The sequence below is a fragment of the Silurus meridionalis genome, chromosome 1, assembly GCF_014805685.1.
Source record: "Silurus meridionalis isolate SWU-2019-XX chromosome 1, ASM1480568v1, whole genome shotgun sequence".
Taxonomy (NCBI): Eukaryota; Metazoa; Chordata; class Actinopteri; order Siluriformes; family Siluridae; genus Silurus; species Silurus meridionalis.
The window spans coordinates 10102753-10129048 of NC_060884.1; the positions used below are offsets into that span (position 1 = coordinate 10102753).

General features: G+C 36.2%; 1 protein-coding gene across 1 annotated transcript in view; it reads right to left on the reverse strand.

Annotated features, from left to right (window-relative positions):
• The window catches only part of mmp24 (matrix metallopeptidase 24), a 38561-nt gene that overhangs the window by 7082 nt on the left and 5183 nt on the right, over positions 1 to 26296 (reverse strand). Inside the window, exons 2-8 of the mRNA XM_046856682.1 lie at positions 11006 to 11154; positions 9751 to 9858; positions 7088 to 7392; positions 5695 to 5856; positions 4754 to 4968; positions 4392 to 4530; positions 1735 to 2001 (exon numbers count right to left, since the gene is read on the reverse strand). Coding sequence (XP_046712638.1) covers positions 1735 to 2001; positions 4392 to 4530; positions 4754 to 4968; positions 5695 to 5856; positions 7088 to 7392; positions 9751 to 9858; positions 11006 to 11154 — 1345 coding nt within the window. The remainder of the gene's footprint in view (positions 1 to 1734; positions 2002 to 4391; positions 4531 to 4753; positions 4969 to 5694; positions 5857 to 7087; positions 7393 to 9750; positions 9859 to 11005; positions 11155 to 26296) is intronic.

Here is a 26296-nt window from a genome sequence, read left to right on the forward strand (position 1 = left end):
AAATTTGCTCGCAAACTTACATTTTTAGTCATCTATTTAATATTTTTCATGAAAACTTTCTGCACTTTCTGATTTTTTGCCATGAAAAGATGCCAAGTAAATTCTAGTGTTGTTCATGTTCATGTGACAGTGACTAATAGAGGACACACTCATTTTACATGCAACTATGAATATGTCACCCTGTGCCAACATTGACTCCAAATAATAAGTATAATTTGCCCATCTGTCACTCTGGTCAGTCATTTATTCTCTCTTTTGCACCAGTTATCCTGATCCCCATGGGAAATAAAACGGAATAAAATAAGCCGCTTAGTTTAACTAATTGGCAAAGCTAGCTCAACCTTACTGCCTATCTGTGCCCCTATTCATTTATTCATTTTATCATCCAACATACCTGACCTCTATAATGCTCTTGTGGCAAATCCACACCTTTCACCAAGTATAGAATAAGCACATCTAGCAAGTAATATTTAGGTGCGCACAAGCTTTTGGAGTATAGTGTATCTCACTTGGGGATGCACAGTTAGCATTGATTGGTCAGTATGTTTACTTCCTTTTCTGAATTTGCTCCAGCAATTAAATTCATTATTAATTAGAAGCTTGCTATAGCAGAATCTGTGTAGAACCTTAGCCCTACAAAGTTGACAACACTGTGAAACACAGTGTTTCATAATTTGTATTTATTAAGAAACTAGCCTTTAAGCACAGTGAGCATAGAAACATCAGAGCCTAAATCAATGTAACTCAGCCCTTGTTCTTTATGTGAAATCTACTATAAAATAACCATGAAGTGTTACTCACACCACAACAAGCATCAGCAATATACACAGCTGTGTACTGTGCTAAACAAAAAAGACTTCACAAATATGATTTAGGTGTCATCTTCAGTAAAATGTAAAATATTATTTCAGTGAGGCTTCCCTGGATTTCCTATTTAACACATTTGCCTTGTAAATGCTAGGTACTACACTATACCGTTTAAGATTCAGCACCAGAACAAAAATGTGCTAAGAAAAAAATAAAATAAAACAGGGCCGGATAACTTTGTTAGACCATTTGGACCATTTTGGATTTGCCAAAAGTGCAAGAGATGAGCCTCTGCTTTTAAGTACCAATTGTTTCACTCATTTACATTCTCGCTCCTTGTTGTTTTCTGATGCTTGGGTTAACAGCACTCATTGGAATCTGCAAGCATTTCACTTGACCTCATGGTTTGTTTTATGCTCTAATCTGCATTTTCAGCAGTTAGACCTTAAACAGATAGTTATGAGTCTTTCAAAATCATGTCCAATTAATGAAATGTGCCACAGATAGACTCCAGTCAAAGTGTAGAAACATCTAAAACATTATCCAGAGAAATTACACCTGAGCTAAATTTCAAGCGTCATAGCAAAAATAATTTTTTGGTATAATACTTTTGTAAAATTCTGATCTGGATATTTGGTATGTCATTCTGCTGCTATATAACAAAACGTGAAAATAATTAAGGACTCTTCTAATAATTTTAATACTAATAATTTTTACGCTTTACTTTCCACACACACACACACACACACACACACACACACACACACACACACACACACACACACACACAGAGAGAGCAAAGCACTTTAGCAAGAGAAAGTCAGCTGCTGTTACACAAAAAAATTAATTTGAGTGCTAATCTTTTTTTAGCACAGCCTTTCAATATGTTCATAATGGAATTTCCCTTTCTCAAGCTCTTTAACTTACATCCTTCACGGCTGACAAAGGCTCCTTGAGGTGCTTCAGGTACGCCCTTCCACACGGTGATGGGCTTGGGATAGCCCGGGTCAGCTGCATGCTTTTCCTCATTGTAGCGCCAGTATTGGTCACCCTTGAAAAAGTAGGTTTTGCCCACAGGCTCCCATCGTAATGCTGTGTCAATACCATCACGAGGCAAACAGTTGCCCAACTCCACTAGGCTGTGCGGGTAACCTGGCTCTGCTGTCACTTCCTTAAATACCCAGTACTTGTCTCCTGTGAAAAAGAAAAGTAGAACAGAGGTGATATAGGCATAATAGGAAATATGACAATGAATGATGATGTACCTATTATAACATTTAATTTAATGAACAGAACTAAAAAATTGATTTCTGATGAAGTAACACTGAGACTGTTTAGCTTTATACTAATTATAATAATTTACTTTGTGAATTTTGTGCACGCTAAGGGTTTTTGGATAACCAAAAACGTTTATAGATATAGTTCTTCTTTGTGAGGCCCCAGAGATCTACAGCCTTGAATTAAATATAGTATTTCTTTGCACAAGTAGATTGGCCTGGCCTAATTTGCTTAGGGAGAGGGGAAAAAAGTAAAGAAAAAGACAAAATGAAGACACTGGCATCAGAAGTGCTCAGAGGATGAGTGGAGCTAAATGATGGACAGATTCATGGCAAGGATATATCAGTTGATTCCGAGCTTTCTATGAGATTAGGTACTGCTTCTGCTGCCACTAAAAATCTTGGAGGAGTGCTACTGGTTTAATGCCAGTTCTCCCATTACATAATGATTTATGAATGTTGTTCCTACTCTTAGAACATGTTGTTCTTTACATTTGGAACCTTTCAACCAATCTTTTAAGAGAAATGTAACACTTTGAAGTTTTTTTTTTCTAGATAATGAAGACTAAAATTGGTAAATATGAGCAATAATGGCTGCGAAAATGTGTCTTTCTTGTTTAACGTTTTGATCTTTTGTTTAAATGCTCTTATTTTATTTTTATTTTTTTTATATATCTTTTCCAAATATGTGTGGCAAAATTATCGCCACTCTTATGAAATCATAGGAGCAAATTTACATACATGTATTGAAAGTATTCCTATTGAGGATGGTTCAAATGGCCAAAAAATCTCAAAGGATAACAGCTGGAAAATTTGTTGGATCTTGGGGTCAGAAAGTCTCCAAAATACAATTTGCTCTTCCAGATTAAATACATCAGAATTAACAACAACAACAACAAAAAAAACAGTCCTCTGACTTCAACCCCATAGAAAACGTGTGTTGAACCAAAGAAGAGAGCTCCACCAGGATGGACCTCAAAATGTAAAGAATGGGAGAGAATCTAAATGCAGGAATGGACTAAGATTCCTTGCTGTGTATTCTCCAACCTTATCAGACATTATAGTAGAAGACTCAGAGCTGTTATCATGGGAGGTGGAAAGATAAGGTAGCACAAACTAAAAATGTGTTAATAATTGTTCGACACACATTTATCATTAATAAAGCCATGTTGTGTTTAAAATTGTTTGAGATTTAATAAAACAGAATATTGTTGTAAATGTTTTGAACATAGATCAAAATGTGTAACAATAAAGGCACTTTTTCAGTCTTCTTTGCTTATATTTACCAAGGGTTCCAATATTAGTGGATACAATGCATAGAGTTTTCATTTCCTGATATTTACATCTAGATGTGTTAAACACCCCATCAGTCTTCTCCTTAGGAGATGAAATGCACAATGCTCAATTTCTTTAAGGTCTGCATGGACAGTCTTTTTTTTACATTTCCCCCTAATTATATCTGTGTTTTGGGTTTTGCTGCATTATGAAGTTCCCACCAATTAGGTTGCATTCCTCTGTGAATTGGCAAGCACATTTTGTTTTGCAGACTAAATTTATTCTGCAGCAACCATAATGGATTACATCAATAAAAAGTAGTGAGCCATGACACTACCTTCACTGATGCGCTTGTATATTTTGGATTATGTGCTTTCTTTTTCAACACTTTAGCACTTTGGCCCAATCTCGAATCTTACTACTGGTTGATGGTTTGCATATTTTGGCATAAGCAATATATTTCTGCTTTTAAAGTCTTTTTTGAACTATGATACATTTTTCCATTTCCCGTGGAGGTTGGTAATGTCACTGACTATTGTTTGGGGCTTTTTCCTGTCATTAACTGCTGATTGGTATCCTTGGCAGATCTATTCAATGTCTGGTAGATTTTTTAATTTTTTTAGAAATTACAAATTATTGTACAAGCTATGCCCAAAGTTTGTACAATAGCTGTGATCAGTTGTCCCTCTACCCTCAGCTGCACTGAAACTTGCTTTTCTCTTATGAGCAGCACTTTCATCTTGATGTTGGTTAATCTTTTTTAATAAGTGTAAGTGTAATCCTCTGCATAAGTGTAAGAATAACAAAATCTAAGAAAGAATAACATAAAAAAATAGATTGCAGTAAAAAAAATAAAAAAATAATAATAATTAAATTGAATTGAATACTGGAGATTAAATAAAATTGTGTATGAACATTACTTAATGCATTTTTTTGGCTAAAGTTTTTAATATTCAATTCAAATAGTAATTAGAAATCTTCAATTTACTCATGATGTACATAAGCCCATATAAATTAGACATGTGTACAGACCTTTAAAAAACACAAATTTGCCATCGGATCTCTCATAAGCAGCATCAATACGGGGTGGGAGACCTTTCCAAAACTGATCAATCAGCATGGGATAACCCTCTTGAACCTTGTTACTGCGCAAACGCCAGAACCAGCGATCCTATCACAAGAAAACATTTGCCATTATGATTTAGATAACTAGCACAAAAACAATTTAGTGGTCATTATGCCTTGTGCTTATTGCCTTAGAGAAATTGATGCCAATACGAATGAATGCAATGAATGAAAATTAAATTTGGTTCATGTTACTTTATTAAACAAATACATTACAAATGACAATTAAACAGTTGATGGTAGAAGTCAGAAAAAGCAAGTGATCTCACCTTAAAGACGAACATCTCCCTTCGGAAAAAGGCCACTGTGTTAAAATTGCCATCACAAATGTTGGGTTTTCCATAGCCGGTAGAGGGCCTGTCACCGGAAGGAGGGCGAGGAGGACGGGACTGACGATCATTTTTCCTCTCAGAAGGAGAGTAAGTCCGCCGTGGTGGGAGTGTTGGGAGAGAGCGAGTTGGTTCCAACATTGCAGTTGGGACACCTGGAATGGATTTCAAGACATTTTGAGTGTAAGCTTAACAGGAGAGTGATAATATCAGCTCACTGCAGACAAACATATAGACTTCGGGTTAGAACTGGCCCAATAAAGGTTTTAATCCAGCTCAGAAATAGAATTTAAAATAGTGGTTGTTATAAATAAAAACCATCTTGTGGGCAACTCAATTGGGGGAAAAAAAGAGCTGGCCCTTGTGTTTCCCTGGAGCAAAATAAAACAATAAACAAAGCCATCAACAAAATGTGCTGAAATGCAGATCTTCATTATCAAGCGAAAACGTTTTGATACTTCCACTGATTTTCACAGAAATAGCAGTGAATACACAACCTTTATGTTTTATTTTTGCCTTTCAGAAAATTAACACATTCATGAGGTGTTGGAATGTTATTGATCTTAATTATTTTAATAAGATAACATTTTGTGTTTGACACTCCTGCATTAGAATCTTTCAAAAGGAGGCCATAATGCAGAAGTCTGTAAACGCATATGTCTGCAAAGATATTTTCAGAAAACAAAAAAAATTAATTAGATGATGTGAGATCTTGTATTGAAGATTTAAAGTATTTTGTCTACTAAAGTATGTAATGCAATAACACAATGCTTCATATTTACAATATACAATCTTAATATTGAATCATTTTTTCCATCAAATTTTACCTAAATTACATGTACAGAATTACATATCCTGAAGTGTAAATATAGACTCTTTACCATATATTTTCTGGATGCCTTGAAGGTCATCTAGTGGCAGTTTGAAGTTTTGTGTCTCCATGTATTGGTAGAAAGGGGCCATGATTGCACTCGGGTCATTGGAATGTTCTAGACCTAATGCATGACCCAACTCGTGCACTGCCACCAGGAAAAGGTCATTACCTAAAAGAGCCAAAACACTGTTGATCATCTTAAAAACAATGTGCCAGTTATATTTTCTATGCTGCATTTTACTGTTGAACTTTGTTCTTAAAGGACTCTCTCAGTCCCTGAATGTCTGCAGCTATACACCTATACACCCCCAACCCCCTCCCCCAATCCCGCTGTATTTTCTAATGCTCTCTAATGCTCAATGGTCTGTCTATCTTTTATTCCTTGTCTCTTTGCCAGACGAGGCCTTCTTATACCTTGTCTGCTTATTTTTCACATCTGTGAATTACTAATAGCCACAAAGACATGCAAAAATAAAATTCACCTTTCGGATGAAGGATGATTGCAATTTATCCATCCAAATATCTATTTTCTTGAACAGATCATATGTTTGGCTGTTCGTTTGGCTTCTGCTTGTTCAGATAAATATGAATATTTATCAGTGATTATTATGTTCTGTGTCAATTCTTACAACCTTTAATTATTTCTAGTCAACTGGACAATTGGTCCAGTTGCTCTATTCCCTACGGTCACAAGACAGTATCATTTCATTTTAGTCCAAAGAAGATAAAAGCAGAAGTCCTGTTTCAGATCTCTATCTGGCATATCTGTTTTCCCTATAGATCCCTGCAGTTACAGTATATCTGTTACATGAGGAATATAACACAGCAGGGTTTGTTAAAGAAAAATAATTCATGTCGGTCTGGTGTGATGCTGTTACCTCTTCAAAAGTTCATTAATAAAGTACATTTTATTTACGGTCATATTACAGCAATCTATCGACAATTATATATTTTTTATTTATCAATGAACATGTGCTTTTAAACCATTTATAGTTACATTTATAGTTTGTTATAGTTAAACCATTTATAATTAGTTCTGTGGAATGTCTAAGACAACTTTCCCATAACAAGGCCTCCCTATTTCCTCTATTGTTTTTAACATAAAAAAGCAGCTTGTCATGTGACCAAGAGAACAGAATCCTTGCTATTCTGAAAACTCTCCTGTGGTGAAAAAGTGTTACAAAGTTTTGACACTTTAGACTAACCAAGAGACTAACAAATGTCTTACAGAATTATTTGAATTCATGTATTAACAGCTTTAGATTACATGGAGCATGTGCAATACAAAACATTGTGTATAATTAACCTTTAATTATGATTTTTTTTCATGTTACGCTAAATTAAGTACAGACAGACCAGAAACACTTTACATAAATTGTGACATCAAAATTATGACTCACCATCATGGTTGGCATTGCCTAACGTCCAAGGCTCGTCAGAGTCGAAGTGTGTGTCCCCTCCGATTCCAGGGCCAGGGAAGTAGGCATGAGCTAAAAAACCTCCCTCTCCGTCAAATGGTGAACTATCACCATGAAACCCTGAAGCAAAGAAGATCATGATGTCGGCTTCTTTGCCCTCTTTCTTGATCTCAGAGTAGGCCACTTCTTGAAAGGTCAGAGGGGTTGCAGTCTGCCACACATCAAAGGCCTGCCGGATTGCTCTCTGTGTGTCTTTCTCACCAACCTTAGGGGTGAAGTTGTGTATGCTGAAGAGAGTGGGACAGAAAATAAAGAAAAATATAAGACATACTATAAAACTTTTGTGATTTTGTGATTTAATTCTATAAGACATGCATAAAACTATTCAAGGTTTAATTTTAATCACCAAATATTTATGTGCAGGTCCTTAAAAGATGCTAAAACCGCCAAAAACACCATTCCATGTTAGATAAAACATAATATATACTGGAATTTGCCAATACATAAATAAATACATATTTGACCTCCAATCATGTGAATTAAAGCCTTTTGATTACAAAAATCTTCTTCTTTCAGCTTCTCTCATTAGGGGTCGCCACAGCGGATCATCTGTCTCCATACCCCCCTGTCCTCTACATCTGCCTCTTTCAAACCAACTACCTGCATGTCTTCCCTCACCACATCCATAAACCTCCTCCTTGGCCTTCCTCTTTTCCTCCTTCCTAGCAGCTCCATCCTCAGCATTTTTTCTACCGATATACCTCATGTCCCTCCTCTGCACATGTCCAAACCATCTGAATCTCACCTCCCTCACCTTGTCTCCAAAATGTCCTACATGCACTGTCACCCATCCAGCTTCATGTTCATCACCCTATCAGAAACTCTCTTCACCTCCACTACACTCTTTCTGTATTCTTCCTTTAGAATCACCCCTACACCATCTCTCTTTTCATCCACACCATGATAGAACACTTTAAACCCCCCTCCACTGTTCCTGGTCTTACTCCCTTTCCACTTAATCTCCTGAACACATAACATGTCTACCTTTCACCTCTTCATCATATCAGCTAACTCTTTCCCTTTACCAGTAATAGTACCAACATTAAGAGTACCAACCCGAAACTCCACCCTCCTACACTTCTCCTTTCCCTGCTGTCTCTGTAGACGTCTTCCTCCTCTCCTTCGGCCAACAGTAGATACCTGTGGCGGTCGTTGGTAACCCGGGCCTCGACCGATCCGGGATGAAATTCAGGTTTGTGATCATAATATTTGATTTGGCGCATGTTTTACACTGGATGCCCTTCCTAACGCAACCCTCCCCATTTATCCATGCTTGAGACCGGCACTAAGAGTGCACTGGCTTGTGCAACCCTAATGGGTGGGTTCATTTGAATGCAAAGTGTTTGTACTGAATAAACACTTGGTGTGGGAGATTATTGAGGGAGAGTTTATTATTATTTTGGATGGTAAATTATTAAAATGTCTCCACAATCTATTTATGCACAGAGTGTGTACATGGACACTAAAGTAATTTTTTCGGTTACAAAGAAAATGCTAAGACATGCCATGCCAAATCATTTTTGAATTTCTGGAAGTAATTTAAGCTGGGGTTGAATAGAACCATGGAAGAGGGAAAAACACGGACTGTCTCGAAAAATATTCGGGACAAAAATGTCTTTTGTGATTCAGCTTAAAAAGAACCCTGATATATTTTTATATCTGGTCTACCAATCCTGTTTCATATTTACATTCTTAAAAATGCTTAATCCATATCAGAAATGTTATTTCACAGTTTCCTCAAACAACAATACAAACTCTAATCTTGGAGAAAAATAAATGGAACTACAACATTTAAAGACATTTATTGTTGTATAAGTGTAACTATAATGTAACCTTTTTGACACTATAAATTACCGTTTAAGAAATGATACATTCAAGAGAAAGAATACATTAATAACCCACACCGGGGGTTATCTAATAATTTAATTTACTTGCTTACTTACCTTATTTACTTAATTTACTATAGATTTGGCAGCAGCACAGACATCACAGAGACACAAAGGACAACACACATACTGTACTGTATATACAGTACACACAGACACACACATACTCTTTTAAAGCACACTGAACGAAGGATTTTTGCCTGAATGAGGCTCTGTTTTTCTAGAAACGTTATGCATCATAGTGCAATTTCATTTTTGTTCATATTAACATAGTGGGTAAAAACTTAGCTTCTATAAAGAAAAACACTACCCATTTGCATAATTGTGAATAAAGTTGTGAAGTTGTCAAACATCTAAAAATAAAAAATAATAAAAAATAAAACATTTATCAATTTTCATAAATAGTGTAGATCTATTCTATTATGTGAATTAAATTGTAATAGGTTCTCTTTAAATGTCACAGTGGCATGGTAATAATGTCATCATAGAGAGAGGATTTAAAAAAGAATTTAAAGTGCTAACCTTTAGTAAATTGCTTACACTGCAATGATGAGAATTAACTGTATAGTTTAGATGCAGCCATAATATTCCCACTATTTATTAATCGATCACCAAACATTCTTCATCCATATTTTCTTGAAAGTCAAATAACAGCTGTATCTAATCAAACCATGCTTTTATATTAAAAGGTGCTTGTACCTGTATGTAATTTTTTTGTCCCTCCATTTTTGACCAGTAAGAGCATAGCGTTTATTTCTCCTCCGTTGAGGGTGATCAGGAACCCCACACCGAGGTTTCTTCATCCATCTACACAATGAGCAGACACAAATTACAAATTACAAATTATTTTTCTATAATCAGCAAAAAAAAAGGAAGCACGTTTAGTCACATTTCTTTTTCTTAAAAAGGGTATAAGTTAGTAATAAATATTACATATTAGACATAAAACACAAAGGGAAGTACATCGCATGTGTATCCATATAATGGACATAGTGTTACTTTATTTTACTGCTGTTACACCCTTTTCTTCTCATATGATAGAGAAGAGGGGCAGAATGCTGATTTTCCAGTGTTCTCATAGGCCTTGTTCAGATTACCATATCACTTGCATGCAGCTTATGCTTGACTGATTTTACCTGCGTAAAAGTGTTGATGACTATGAGTTTTTAAAAGCATCAAAAACCATAACCTTTAAACATGTGGACGTGCATTCAGATGTCCGTACAGCAGAGTCCCTGACTATCTTCAAGCGACGACTTCAAGACCTACCTCTTCCTGAAATACTTAAATTAGCACTTCCAAGCTTGTAGAATTCAAGGGTTATATTTATATCAAGTTTGTAATCTTGCGTACCAGTGTAGATTTATTCATTACTAGAGACTCAAAGCACTTTTGTACGTCGCTCTGGATAAGGGCGTCTGCTAAATGCCGCAAATGTAAATGTAATGTAAATTTAAATGATGTGGACCAAAGAATTAGATAGTGTTTTTTTTTTTTTTTCTTTTTTCTTTTATTTTGTCACCATTACTGTATTTGTCAGTTTCAGCTGCAACTAACACCTCTTACTTGTTCATGTGGTACCTGAATCTACGTCCAAGTTATTTTTACAATAATAAAATTATTAAATGAATTTATGAGTTTTGCAAGTTTGTTTATTTAATAATCTTACGATATAGACTTAGGCTTTGACGATAGTTCAGAGTTATATTCTGTAGTTAAAATAATACACAAAACATGTTCATGGTGTATATTTCTTAATAAAAATCACTGTATTGGATATAGTAAATATCCACTTTAATATATATACCAATTGCAGATCATTTCTACCTACCAGTTTTAAAAGGTTGCGTAACACAGGTATTACGACTTTTTTTTTTTTTTTTACACACTCACAACAAGAGCCCCGATTCTCTTAAAAAATTAATTAACCATGTTTATCTGTGTAAGTACTCACTCTATGGTTGTTTGGTCAAGTACTCCAGTCACTGGGATGCCGTAGAAACGCTGCATAGCAGCGACTGCTGATTGCATGGCTTTCTCCGAACGCAAGTCTGATGTCCGGATGTCATGTGGAAGTAAGTAGCCATAGTTCTTCAACCATGTCTGAACAAACATGCACAAAGAGGAAATACATGATAAATAATTGGCCACATCCAAGGAAAACTGCATATGTATTATAAAAGACATAAAGAAATGTATACCGTCCCCTGATGTCACAGTTAATGAGAGTGACTTCAAGTAAGGATTGTTTACAATAAACATCACATAATCATCGGCTCTAAGCACTGAAAAAAAAGAGGCGCGTTCTTCTTATAGTGTACTACAATGCTGGAGTTAATACGACTCATATATACTGAAAGTCTTAAAAATTTTCATTTTTGTTACAGTTCATTATGAACAGCATATTTTGATCCACAGATTGTGGTATCTCTTACGTTCAACTGGCAAACATTTTTATCATAAAAAGGAAAGTCTTGCATAAATATAGGAGCACAAGTTAATGTAGAAGTCTCCTGTCAATATAGTAGTCACTATCTCAAGTTCACCATCTCCCTCTATGAACAAGTGCAGAGTAAATTGCAAAGCCCCATTTCTTTATGTCTTACAAGGCATTATTATTATGCTCATAGCTGAGGAAATGTTTTTTTTTCCCTCACATGAATATTTATGTCTCAGGATTTCAACTACTTGTGACCCTTTTGATAGGGCAGTGAAAGCAACCCTGACCCAAAGGCAGAACACACTAAGCATTTTTTCCCAGGTGATACCGATGCTACTGCACTAGCATACTACTTTTAATCTTAATATAAGGGCATGAGAGGGTTCTCTTTTGAGCTCAACTGTACTGTCACAACACTTGACAATAATATAAATGCCAAGATTGGCTGAAATAAAACATGCATATCTATGAATCTTCGGATTTGACAGGTACAACCTACAGAGTCTGCCATGTGTTAATAGATTCATAGAGAGTATCAAAATAGAATCATGTTTTTTTTTATTTATAATAATGTCACCATCTTTATTCGAATCTAACAAATCAAACACAGATTTAACAATACTGAGCAGACTTCAGCTGCTAATGCTTTGTACTGATATAGTGATTGTATTGGTATTACTATTCTTATGCATTCTCATCAACTTTATTAAGAGCACCTGCACATTCATGCAGTAATTCAATCACCTAATTATGCGGCAGCAGTGTAATGCAAATAAGACTGAAGATACAATACGTCATGAGTTTTAGTTAATATTTAATTAGAATGAAGAAAAATTAACTTGCTTGTTGTTATGTTTGAGTATTACATAAACTGATCTCCTAGAAACTTCAAACACAAAGTTTTAAAAAGTTCACACAAAACTGGGGCTGAAACGATTCCTTGAGTAACTAAAGTCATTCAAATAGAAAAAAGCCTCAAGGCAAATTATTTGTGTTTACTCCACTACACAAAAAGGTTGTGTGTGCTATCTGTGCCCCAAATTCTCCCTTTCTCGCCTTTTGAGTTCCACGTTGTGTGTACGCAGAACTCAAGATTTTACTTACAGGTGCGCGCTTTCTCCCATCAAGTTTGTTTTTAATAAATGGCAACTGTTGCACGAAAAGTGGTGCACGCACGTTTTTTAGCCTGGTTTTGTGTGCACGCCACATTTATAAATGAGACCCCTGAACAGTTAAACGCAGAAGATTAAAAAAAATGGAGGAAAGGAGAGAAAACAGCGAGGGGCAAGAAGATTCAGGCCGAAGAACACAACAGAAATTTTGGGAACATTTTAAACTGAAACAAAGAAACACTGTACAGTGTGTTTAACTTTTAAAATGTTTTATATTTTTTATTTATATATTTGTAATTTGCCAATTAAATGCACTAAATGCAAAAATTGCAATTTCAGCAATAAAAATGTTAATATTTCTAAGAAGGAAACAAATTGCTTGTTTATTTTAAGAGACCTGTCTTATCTTCTTGTCTATTTAGTATTGTTCTTTCATAAAGAAAAAGGACCTCTTATCCAATTACTCAATTGACTATTTGGTATAATACTTAATTACTAAAATAATCGATAGCTGCAGCCCAACACAAAACAGTGATAAACTAAAACAAAAGCACTGAGTGGACGACAGTTTAATAGGTGAAAACACCTGTTGATAAAATAAGCCAGAAGAAAATAGTTAGATTGGTCTAAGACGTCAGGAGGAAGACCACGAAGTTCCACTACTGTCAGATAAAAACATTTATTTGAGGCCAGAGACACAAGTTCACCCAAATAGGACAGCTGAAGATTAAGTTAAAGAAAAATTACAGAGTCTTTTTCCAGTTCACATTCAACTGTCCACAGTCTGTGTGAATGATAGTTTCAAATTCTTGTTCTTGGCTGAGTTTATGTAAACTGCCACATGATTGGCTGATTGGATAACTAAATAAATGAGAATATATATTTTTGAACAGCTACTAATGCTGCATCACATAATAGCTAACACACCAGGCAGAAAATCTATCTGCCCTCATCTTCATACATGAGCTCACAACCGACAAGAGTTCCTGTGATTGTTGTTAGGCGAGAGCATGTCATCCTCCCACCCAGAGATCACAGCCAGTTTTCCATTGCCATGGTACTGTTAAATTTCAAAATCTTGATCTCCCAACAATAAGGTTATGGTGTATATATATATATATATATATATATATATATATATATATATATATATATATATATATATATATATATAAAACTGGCTGTGATCTCTGGGTGGGAGGATGACATGCTCGCCTAACAACAATCACAGGAACTCTGTCGAGGTCGAGATAAGCAGGTTCCACTGTGTGTGTGTGTGTGTGTGTGTGTATATATTATATATATATATATATATATATATATATATATATACACATACACACATATATATACACACACACACAGTGGAACCTGCTTATCTTGACCTCGGTTATCTCGACAACCCTATTAAGTCGACGTTTTTGAAGTGGAACCGCCAAATTCTCGCTTTGTCTTAGCATTTTTTATCGGTTATGTCGATTCATTTATGTCGCCGAACCCTAATATCTCGAGCACAAGGAGGGAAAAATTTGCCATTTAACGTCGGTTATCTCGGTGCAGCCACAGAAGAACTCGCGGAAGTGGCGGAAAAATCAAGGCTTACAGCTGCTACAGGTGTTGTATTGTATACTGGTGAATCTCTGCTGTTAGTTAGTGCACATATGCCTTTTGTTGTTAAATGTTATGCGATGAACGGGAGGTAAAAGCCGCGCTTGGCGGCGCGGAACGAGCAGCAAAAGCATAGAATGAACACCGGCAGGATCAGGGGGAATCCGCGATGAGCTTTGGGAAGAAAAGCGCAGCCGTTGAGAGAGTGCCGGTGGAAAGGCACGTACTGGGATACACATGAGCGATATCAACGACCGCCGTGAACCAACATATACCAACAATAACGGACAGTGGGAGTGTGGAAGTTTAAATAGGAGCTGGTGATGATGCTAAACGAGCACCATATGTGCGTGATTGAAGCCGGGAGCTTCAGAGAAAGCGGCCGAGAAAGCACCCGACACGCTGAAGGGGGCCAAAGGGGGCGTGGCAGGTGGATTCCTGACAGATAAACATGTACTGTATGTATTTTTATAGCATGCCTTCATCAAACAAATCGCGGCAACGCTGTTGTGTAAAAAAAACCTTCAAAAACACGTGCATGCACATTCTCATTTATTAATGCACATCATGTACATAAAGAAATTTCAAGCACGTTAATATATTGGCGCCATTTTGATTTTCGTTTATCTCGATGCTTTTTGGCGACCCCCTAGGACATCGACATAACCGGGTACCACTGTGTGTATATATTATATACACACACACACACACACACACACACACACACAGGCGATCAAAATTAGAGAACAATTTATAAACAAATGCACAATTCTGAAATAATGTCATCTTCACTGCTCAACAGTTGAAGGAGTTTTTGTCGTGTCTATACCATGCTACCAGAACACCTTTTCCATGAAATAACTAAGGCATTTAAAAAAAAAACATTATTTTGCAGAAAACACACTAAAATGTTAATGTTAAAAAAATATTAGAGAACAACAATGACTGTAACATGGAAAAAGATTACAACAAAATTTTCTGAAGGTTACAACAGTCAGCAATTAGTAGGAAGTGTACAGGCCTCTGCTCTGAATGACTTCAGCACATCCGCGGCCACAGGACAGCACTAGTCTCTCACACTGCTCTGGTGTGATTTTGGTCCACTCTTCTTCCATTCTCCTCCACAGTTCGATGACTGTAGTGGGTTTCTTGGCCGTAACTTTGTCACCAAGGATTTTCCAGAGGTTCTCTATTGGGTTGAGATCAGGACTCTGGGCAGGCCATGTCATTATTTCAATGTTTTCAGTTTCAAGGAACTGCTTTACCCGTTTTGCTGTGTGACATGAAGCGTTGTTCTGCATGAACACTGCGGGCTGATTGGGTGATGAACGCAGGAAAGGAACCATATGTTGTTGAAGAAGGTTCTGATAAACATTTGCATTCACTCTGCAATGTAGCTGTATAAGAGGCCCAACTCCTGCTGCAGAAAACATGGCCCAAACCATGACGCTTCCTTCTCCACTTTTCACTTTACACACTTTGGGTTCAGTCTTTCTCCAGTTTGCCGCCGAACATAATGTTTCCCATCGGACCCAAATAAATTAAACTTGCTTTCATTACTGAAGTGAACTTTGGACCAGTTCTCCTCTGTCCACACAACATGCTTAGTCTAGCCTTTTGATTCTTTTTGCTAATGAGAGGTTTGGTCACTGCAGAGTGGGCTTTAAGTCCAAATGCTCTTAAACGTCGAGACACTGTATGACGAGACAGATCCTTACCCTGTTCAGCGCTGAATTGGTGAGCAATTCCAGCTGCAGTCTGGAAATGATTGCCCTTTGAGATCCTCCGCAGTATCCTGTCCTCTCTTGTATTTGTTTTCCGTGGACGACCAGCCTTCTTGGTGGACTTGAATGAGTTTGTGATGTTGTAAAGATTCAATAATCTTGAAATCACAGATTTGGAACAACCAACTTGTCTTGCTATGGCTGATAGGGTCATCCCTTTGGCCTTCATCTGGACAACCTGCTGCCGGAGGTTTTCAGTCACTTTAGAACGGCCCACTATCTTGCAGAGTCAGTGGAACTGCAAGTTAGGCTGCCAGTTAAATAGGGGTTGACAGATAATCAAGGAAATTAGCACCAGGTACCAGATTAACACCAATAACTGTGAGGTATCTGAAAGTGTTCTCTAATTTTGATCAATGTGTTTTCTGGAAAATAATGTTTTTTTTGGAAATGCCTTAGTTATTTTGTGGAAAAGGTGTTCTGGTAGCATGGTATAGACAGGACAAAAACTCCCTTAACTGTTGAGCAGTGAAGATGACATTATTTCAGAATTGTTCAATTGTTTATAAATTGTTCTCTAATTTTGATCGCCAGTGTATATTAGGGGTGTAATGCTACACAAAATTCATGGTTCAGAATGTACTTTGGTTTTTTGGTTTGGTAAATAATATATAAAATAATATTTTATAATAACAAATTTATGCAATACACTTTTTATTATTTTGATTACATTGCCACAAATTAAATTGATTAAATAAAATTAAATAAACAGGAAAATGTAATTAAATAGTTTACATTTGTTAGACCCCATTTGGTGTTTTACATTAAATTTTCTAAAGATATGATCTACTTAACTGTTCTACTTATTTCAGCATACTTAAGGAAATGTCTTTAATTCTAAGCAGGACATAGAATACATAGCGCTAGCTTAACCTAACCCTAGCGCTATGGATCCTTTAGCTATTTCAAAACAAAGCTGTTTCAAAATGACCTCACAAAAGTACACCTCTCACATTTCACCAACCATTTTAGTAGATCTTCTCAAGGGACAATACTATAGAAATAAAATTAGATATATTTTAGAGTAGTCAATGTGCAGCTTGTATAGCAGTTCTCTGAAAATAACAACATACAGCCATTATTGTCAAAATAAGTGATAACAGCTGTATATTTTATAACCAAAGCCACATGTCCTATTTATCATGTTCATGTTTTGGTCTATTCATGAGAGGACCATACAAATTTGTGTATCTTGTATTGGAGTGGTTCAGTTTGAGTACAATTCTCTCATGAGTGCTGCTGGTACTGGGAAGCTGAGGTTCATTATGGGAAACATGGATTCCAACATGTAATATAACATTTTAAAGCATTCTGAAGCCCTCCCTTCATAAACTGGGCTGAACGGCAGTTTTCCAACATAGTAATGACCACAAACACACCGCCAAGATGACAACTGCTTTGCTGAGGAAGCTAAAGGTGATTGAGTGGACATGTATGTCTTCAGACCTGAACCCTATTGAGCACCTGTGGGGCATCCTCAAGTGGAAGGTGCAGGAGCGCCATGTGGCTAACATCCAGCAGCTCCGTGATGTCATTATGGAGGAGTGGAAGAGGATCCCAGCAACAACCTGTGCACCTCTGGTGTGTTCAATGCCCAGGATCATTAAGGCAGTGCTGGATAACAATGGTGCTCACACAAAATATCGACACTTTAGACACAGTTCTGACAAGTTCACTTAGGGGAACTTACTTTTGTTTAGGGCTGCAGCTATCGATTATTTAAATTTAAATAAGATGAGTCTCTTAAAATGAACAAGCCATTTGTTTCCTTTTTAGAAATATTAAAATTTTTATTGCTGGAATTTCACATAGGAATATCTGTGAAAACTAAACCTGTTTAGTGTATTTAATTGCCATATTACATAAAAATGCAAATACATACAGTGCCTTGCAAAAGTATTGACCCCCCTTGGCGTTTTTCCTATTTTGTTGTCTTACAACCTGGAATTAAAATGGATTTTTTGGGGGTTTGTATCATTTGATTTAAACAACATGCCTACCACTTTGAAGATGCAAAATATTTTTTATTGTGAAACAAACAAGAAATAAGACAAAAAAACAGAAAACTTGAGCATGCATAACTATTCACCCCCCAAAGTCAATACTTTGTAGAGCCACCTTTTGCAGCAATTACAGCTGCAAGTCTCTTGGGGTATGTATCTATAAGCTTGGCACATCTACCCACTGGGATTTTTGTCCATTCTTCAAGGCAAAACTGCTCCAGCTCCTTCAAGTTGTATGGGTTCCGCTGGTGTACAGCAATCTTTAAGTCATACCACAGATTCTCAATTGGATTGAGGTCTGGGCCTTGACTAGGCCATTCCAAGACATTTAAATGTTTCCCCTTAAACCACTCGAGTGTTGCTTTAGCAGTATGCTTAGGGTCATTGTCCTGCTGGAAGGTGAACCTCCGTCCCAGTCTCAAATCTCTGGAAGACAGAAACAGGTTTCCCTCAAGAATTTCCCTGTATTTAGTGCCATCCATCATTCCTTAAATTCTGACCAGTTTCCCAGTACCTGCTGATGAAAAACATTCCCACAGCATGATGCTGCCACCACCATGCTTCACTGTGGGGATGGTTTTCTCGGGGTGATGAGAGGTGTTGGGTTTGCGCCAGACATAGCGTTTTCCTTGATGAGCAAAAAGCTCAATTTTAGTCTCATCTGACCAGAGTACCTTCTTCCATATGTTTGGGGAGTCTCCCACATGCCTTTTGGCAAACACCAAACGTGTTTGCTTATTTTTTTTTTTAAGCAATGGCTTTTTTCTGGCCCTCTTCCGTAAAGCCCAGCTCTGTGGAGTGTACGGCTTAAAGTGGTCCTATGGACAGATACTCCCATCTCCGCTGTGGAGCTTTGCAGCTCCTTCAGGGTTATCTTCGGTCTCTTTGTTGCCTCTCTGATTAATGCCGTCCTTACCTGGTCTGTGAGTTTTGGTGGGTGGCCCTCTCTTGCCAGGTTTGTTGTGGTGCCATATTCTTTCCCTTTTTTAATAATGGCTTTAATAGTGCTCCGTGGGATGTTCAAAGTTTTGGATATTTTTTATAACCCAACCCTGATCTATACTTCTCCACAACTTTGTCCCTGACCTGTTTGGCGAGCTCCTTGGTCTTCATGGTGCCGCTTGCTTGGTGGTGCCCCTTGCTTAGTGGTGTTGCAGACTCTTTCAGAACAGGTGTGTGTATATATATATATATATATATATATATATATATATATATATATATATATATATATATATATATATATACACTGAGATCATGTGACACTTAGATTGCACACAAGTGGACTTTATTTAATTAATTACGTGACTTCTGAAGGTAATTGGTTGCACCAGATCTTATTTAGAGGCTTAATAGCAAAGGGGGTGAATACATATGCACGCACCACTTTTCCGTTATTTATTTTTGAAATTTTTGAAACAAGTAATTTTTTTTAATTTCACTTCACCAATATGGACTATTTTGTGTATGTCCATTACATGAAATCCAAATAAAAATCAATTTTAATTCCAAGTTGTAAGGCAACAAAATAGGAAAAACGCCAAGGGGGGTCAATACTTTTGCAAGGCACTGTATATGAACATTTAAAAAAATCATAAATAAAAATCCATTTCAAATTACTTTAAAAAGGGTAATAGCACTGTATGGTGTTTTTTTATGTTTTAGTTTGAAATGATCCCAAACCTTTTGGAAAGTTTCTATCGTTTCAAAGAATTTGCCTCGATGCAGTTTTGTATTCTAATTACTCAAGTTACTCGAGGAATAGTTTCTGACCTATTTTTGTTGCCTGCTATTTTGACAATAATAGCTGTATGTTGAGATACTTTCAGAGGACAGTAAATCTGTACTGCTATACAAGCAGTGCATACAAGCTTGTCCTGTTACATGACCCAATTTCATCGAAGCTTTAGCTGTGGGTCAGTTCACCTCACATTTGACTCTAGAAAACTTTAGTATACAGAGAAACGCATGGCTAGCTCAGTGACTGCAAAAAAACCCTGCTGCTGTGAGCCTAAAAAAAAAAGCCCAAATCCTCACCCTTCCATCACTGTGCTTGACAGGTAGACTTTGACTTCGCTTGTGCTTATATATTGTGTTTTCACTAAATGTGGCGCTGTGCATTATGCCAAACATCTCCACATTGGTCTTTGGTCCTTTGGTCCAAAGAACATTGTTCCAGAAGTCTTGTGGTTTGTTCAGATGCACCTATGCAAACCTAAACTGTGTTGCCATGTTATTTTTAGTGGGAAGAGGCTTTCCTGGCAATTCTTCCATACAAACCATATTGATTTTAGAAAATCTTTTTTTTTTTGCAATTCGTCTCAGAATTGCGCACTCTGACCTTGGGGTGAATTTGCTGGGACATCCATTCTGGAGAGAATTGACATATTTTCCACTTGAATAAGCTTCCTCATGGGTCAATGAAATGGCCTTATAACCCTTCCCAGACTGATGAGCTGCAACAATAGCTTGTCTAAGATCAATGCTGATATCTGTCCATCCTGGCATTTTGTAAACAAACCTGAATCAGAAAACGGATAAAATTTGTGCTTTTTATAGAGGTGGCCACAGTGATGATCAACTAATTAAAAGCACTTAATTAATCAAGAGCTATTTGGACTCCCAATTTCTATGGAAGTTAAAAGGGTGCACTACGATTTTGACACATGGTTTCTCTATTTTATTATTATTAATATTTTTTTAAATAAAAAATAAACAGTGACATGGTGTAATATGTAATGTGCTTTTGTTCATCTTATGTTGTATTTACATAATTTTAAGATCCGATAAGGACCAGATATTTTAGAATCAAGACTTCATAAAACCTGTGCCGAATCAAAAATGCTTTGAAAGCAAAGGAAAAAAAAGACAGTAAGTCCTACCAATATTCTTTCACAAGTATGGTCAATATAATGGTTAAAATTGGGTGTTGCACATACAGTATATATACTAAACTATCCAATTACCATAAAAGAAGAATTCAAAGAATAGTGCATGCCATACATATGTATTTTTCTACATTATGCCATTTAATTTTCTACAAACATTTTGATTGATATTTCCTTCTCACTTTTATATGATAGTTGCTGCTTAAACTAACAAAAGAAAAGACGACAAATTAGAATGCAAACAGACAAAGAAGATAAACCACCATTACAAGAACAGAGAGTGAAGAGGGAAATGGAACGGACAAGCCAAAAAAAGAAGTGTGGATGTGGACAAAGAGAGTGAGCAAGAGAAAGATGGGAGCACAGAGTGTACAGTAGATGGAGGATGGGGGATGGGAACTGTAAGTGCATCAACACTTGAGGAGAGAAGCCCAGACAAAGAAAGAAAGAACAGCTGCCATCTGTTTTCATTTGTTTGTAGTGCAGAATATTTAAAACTATTAAACACAAGTTCAGTTTCATAAAAGAAAGCATCATCATTCATTAAATGTATCCATGTTTATCAATATGCTACTGATTTAATTAGCATCATTAACAAACACAGCTACTGTATTACTATAACTGTGTCATATTTACCTATATGCAGCAGTAGGAGAAAAAGAAGAATTCAATGAAAATACACACAAATAAACAAGGAATAAACTCAAGCAATTTCAAATTAGGTGCTAAAAGGTGCTTTTTCTCAGCATGTTACAATGCTTAACAGATTTAGTCATTTTTAAAGATTTGTTGACATTTTAATCACTTTCCCCGTGTCCACTGTTCTAACACCTTACTCTTAAAACCTCCCACACAGACACACACAACCAGATATAGACTTGCGAGGCAAAAATCAATAAAGCATTCTGTTACTCAATGAGTAGCATGCTGCCTTTGTGTGTTTTAAATAAGAAATTTAACACTGGAAAATGCTCATATTATGATGCATATAATAAATAAGTATACCCATGATCAGAGGATACAAAATTCACAATTCACATCAAATCCTGTACTGTATTTATCCATTAAACTACAATAGGAGCATTATAATTTTAGAGCAGTGTTAACAATGGGTATAAGTTCACACACATCTGTTAAATGCAGGTTTTTGGTGATAGAAAACAAAGAAAATGAAAGAAATCCCGAAAATTTACGGAAATATAGGGGGAAAACCGCCCTGATGCTATTTTTTTTTTTTTTTTTATAATTAGGGATAGGACCCATACATTAAATTATTAGGATTCTGATAACTTAAGGATCTTCACATCAACATCCACCTGCTGATGTCATGTTCCACAAAGATCTTACAAAGCATGCATTGTATCTCACTTGGAAAACAGTCATATGATGATCAGTAAAAAGGAATAAAGGAACTTTAAAAGAATTTTACGTACTATTGCTGCAAATATATCGGACAAGTACTGATTATTGTCTGCATGATACAGCAATCTATACACTCTATAATCATACAACTTTATATTTGAGCAAGGTATTTTGACCCAAATCGTCTCCGTCTCTCTCTCTCTCACACACACACACACTCTACATACAGTATTCCACATTCCATTACCACTACACTTAGCACTTGTCTGGGATATCTAATCCCCACACTACAGAACTGTTCTAAACCTGACAACATTGGCCGATTAAGTGGGCAATTCTTAAAAGTAAAGATGTACATGCTTGGCCCTCCATGGTTGGTGAAACTCACACATTTTTTTGTAAATTGCTGTCCTTGTTGGTGGATTTAAAACCTAACCCTTTGTGATGTCTGTATGTGAGTGTTGATATACTTTATATATCAAACTGACGAGGCTTCCTGAAAATACTGCAGTGAAAAAAATATAAAAAATAATACTGAGTGCCTGTTAGCTGCTATTCCATCACTCTCATCCCAAACCATCTCAACTTGATTTAATCAGGTGATTGTGGAGGCAAGGTCATCTGATGCAACACTCCATCACTCTGGTTCTTGCTCAGGGTTAGGGTTACATAACATAAACTTGAGGTACATTTGAGGTCACCGTCATGTTGAAAAACAACATGACCTCCTCCTCCATGCTTCACAGTACTTAGGAACCAACCGTTCAACCCTCTGTATGTTTAACAAAGACACAGCAGTTAAAACCAAAAATCTCAAACTCTGACCCTTTAGACCAAAGGACAGTTTTCTACTGATCTAATTCTCACTCATGTTTTTTGGCCCATGCAAGTGCTTTCTTCTGCTCGTTGTTCTTCCGTTGTTCTTCGCAATTTGACCATAAAGGCCTGACGCGTGCAGTATCATCTGAACAGTGGATGTTAAAATATGTCAACCACTGGAATGCCAAGAAGCATTTATGCTAATCAGTGGTTTCTAAGGCTGGTAATTATTATAAACTTCTTCTTTGCAGCAGAGGTAGCTCTTGGTCTTTCTTTCCCTGTATGGTTCTCATAGGAGCTTGTTTCATCGTAGTATTTGATGGTTTTGGAGACTGACCTTGGGCATATTCAAAGTTTTTGAGATTTTTTTCATTTTTCTCTTTACTTAACTAAATGTTTCTATAATATGAATTTGTAAAATAGTTGTAATAACACTAATAGGGCCTTTGACTCTGTACCCACCCTTCCTCTGCACAAGACAACTGATGGTCTCAAACACATTAAAAATACAAGAAATATCACAAATTAATTTGACAAAGCACAACTATTAAGTAAAAACCATTACAGGTGGCTACCTCATGAATCTGATGAATGCCATGGCTTTTTCAAGCTGTCAGCAAAGCTAAATATAGCTACTTTAGACAATGTAAAATTTAAAACATATTCTTGGTTGTTGAACTTTTTTTTTTACTGCATAATTCCATATGTATTCTTACATAGTTTGGATGTCTTCAGTATTACTGTACAATGTTAAAAATACAAAAAAACAATAATAATAATAATGAAAACCAGTGAAGGTGAAAGTGTGTTTTTTTTCCCATTACAGAATAAACTGCATTTGTATTCAACAAAATAGGTGGATTCCTCCTTTTAACATCTGACCAAAAATAATCTTAAAATGGTTTAGTTTAATAAAAATTGTTTCATATTCTGTGGGCATGGCAATTTAATCACTATAGCTAATTTGTTGGATGAGGTAACAAAATGAACAAAAATATGCATTATTTTTGTTTCAGTCTGCACCAGTAACACACCATAGTACTTGCGGGCAGCATAAATGATTGTAAATGCTTTAAAAGTCTGACATTTTGCAAACAAACTTGACAAATTAGTCAATAACTAAATAACTACATTAAGAGATTAATGTTGCATTGTTTTGCATAAAAAGATAGACTATAAATGTATAGCAATAAATGTACATTAGACTGTAAACCCAGTGACTGGAACCAAATCATATTTTTTGTAGATTTTATTAATAACAGCATCTAATAATTTACAGTTGTAATTTTGACTTTCATATACAGTGTAAAATAAAATCCATTATTTCTAAACAGGGAATGACTAATGTGTAGTACATTAGGGGATTGACAGAATTTAAAAGATCCCAAAGGCCTCTGCTCATTTTGAAAAGCCTCCACTGCCAGCACCCTACTTGGTTATAGAACATTAGCTGACTGATTCCAAATGAAATGCATTTAATAGGTGTGTTAGTTAGTTTGGATCAACAGGAAGAGTATGATTTTTTTACTTTGGGAAAAACATCTATAAGTAAAGTAAGATTATTGTCCTCTTAGTATAAAGTCACTTATTAAAAAAAATAGTAAGTGATTGTCAAAAATGATATACTGGGTAAGAACTTGGCCAGTCAGTGTTCACCAGCTGTTGCTTTGCTTCTTTTTGACTGCAATTATTAATCATAAAGTAAAGATTCAAATATCACTTCAGAGATATGAAATGGGTTTAAAAAGTAAATGTAAAAAAAGTACAAATGTAAAATAAACTGCTGACAGGTGATGAAAATAACATTTATTTTATACAATGCTACCTGTCAAGAGTTGGCATACAGTATATCAAACAGGAAGGTCACAATCAGTTTTCGAATTTTACATGTAAAAAGGGCAAAAAATGTAAAAGCATAAAGATCTGAAAAATGTACCTGATATACTTTTGTAAAAAAAAAAAAAGCAAGTGGATGGAGGTGGCGTAATGCTCTGGGCAATAGTCTGGTAGGGAAACTTCCTGGCATTTACACTGACACCTCCAGCAACATATTTGTTAATGGCATTGGTCTCTTTCAGCAAAATAATGCAGCCTAACACAACAAACAGTTGGCAACAAGGTGTCACTTTGACCTCCAAATTCCCCAGATTTCAATTTGACTGTCTAGACCAGTGGTCCCCAACCCCCGGGCCACGGACTGGCACCGGTCCATGGGTCAATTGGTACCGGGCCTCACAGAACGAATACATAACTTTCATTATTTCTGTTTTATGCCACATCTGTCTATGACTCACTCTTGATGCATGTGAAGATGCTTGGTCTTAGTCACATCCGTTCCGTGGCACAAAAAAGGTTGGGGACCACTGGTCTAGACAAAAGAAGTTGATTACATGGAGGCTTAAATCACAACTTTTAGAACTGGTCCCACCATCTCATGGGGTACAAACACAACATTATCAAAACTCTTCTCTGTTTAGGCACCTAGAAAGTGGCATTCAATTACTATAGATAGCAGTCTACAAACGGCATCAAAAGATCTACATTTGTGTGATGAATTCTATGGTTTTGCATATAAGGGCATAATAAAAATCGTCTGGTCCTTAGCAGATCTTAAAATTAAGTAAATTCAACCTCATATAAACAACATTTGACAGTACTGATAGTTAAATAATTCACTATTTATAATGAGAGTGCCTTTTTTTTTTTACAAAAATCAAGCCGGACTAGAGAAATCTATAAAGTACATGTGTAAAAGTTCAACTTATGATTCAATCGCTTGTAGACCAACCTTTAGCAAGCAATACCTTGAAATGCTCTTGTTCTGCATGTGTATCAGTCTCTCGTATCATTGTGGAAGAATTTCGGGTCACTCTTCTTTACAATGTTGCTCCAGTTCATTGAGGTTCGTGGGCATTTGTATATATATATATTTGTACAATAAATATGAACATATAGATATGTCGCATACATATTAACACACAAATGTCATGTGTTCATCTGAGGTTGTATTTACTTAATTTTAAGTCCTTCTAAGGACAGGGTTAGGGAGAAGTCAAGTTTCACCTGACTGTGCCTCTTCCAGTAGAATGTAAATTACCACTTTAAAGATGTGTATACTTTTCGAATTATATTACCTCCCCAAAATATTTTCAGACTGATGGTATTATTTGGGAGACCTAGTGAACCAGTATCAGGATGTGATTATATATTGAGACTTCAAAGCACTTCT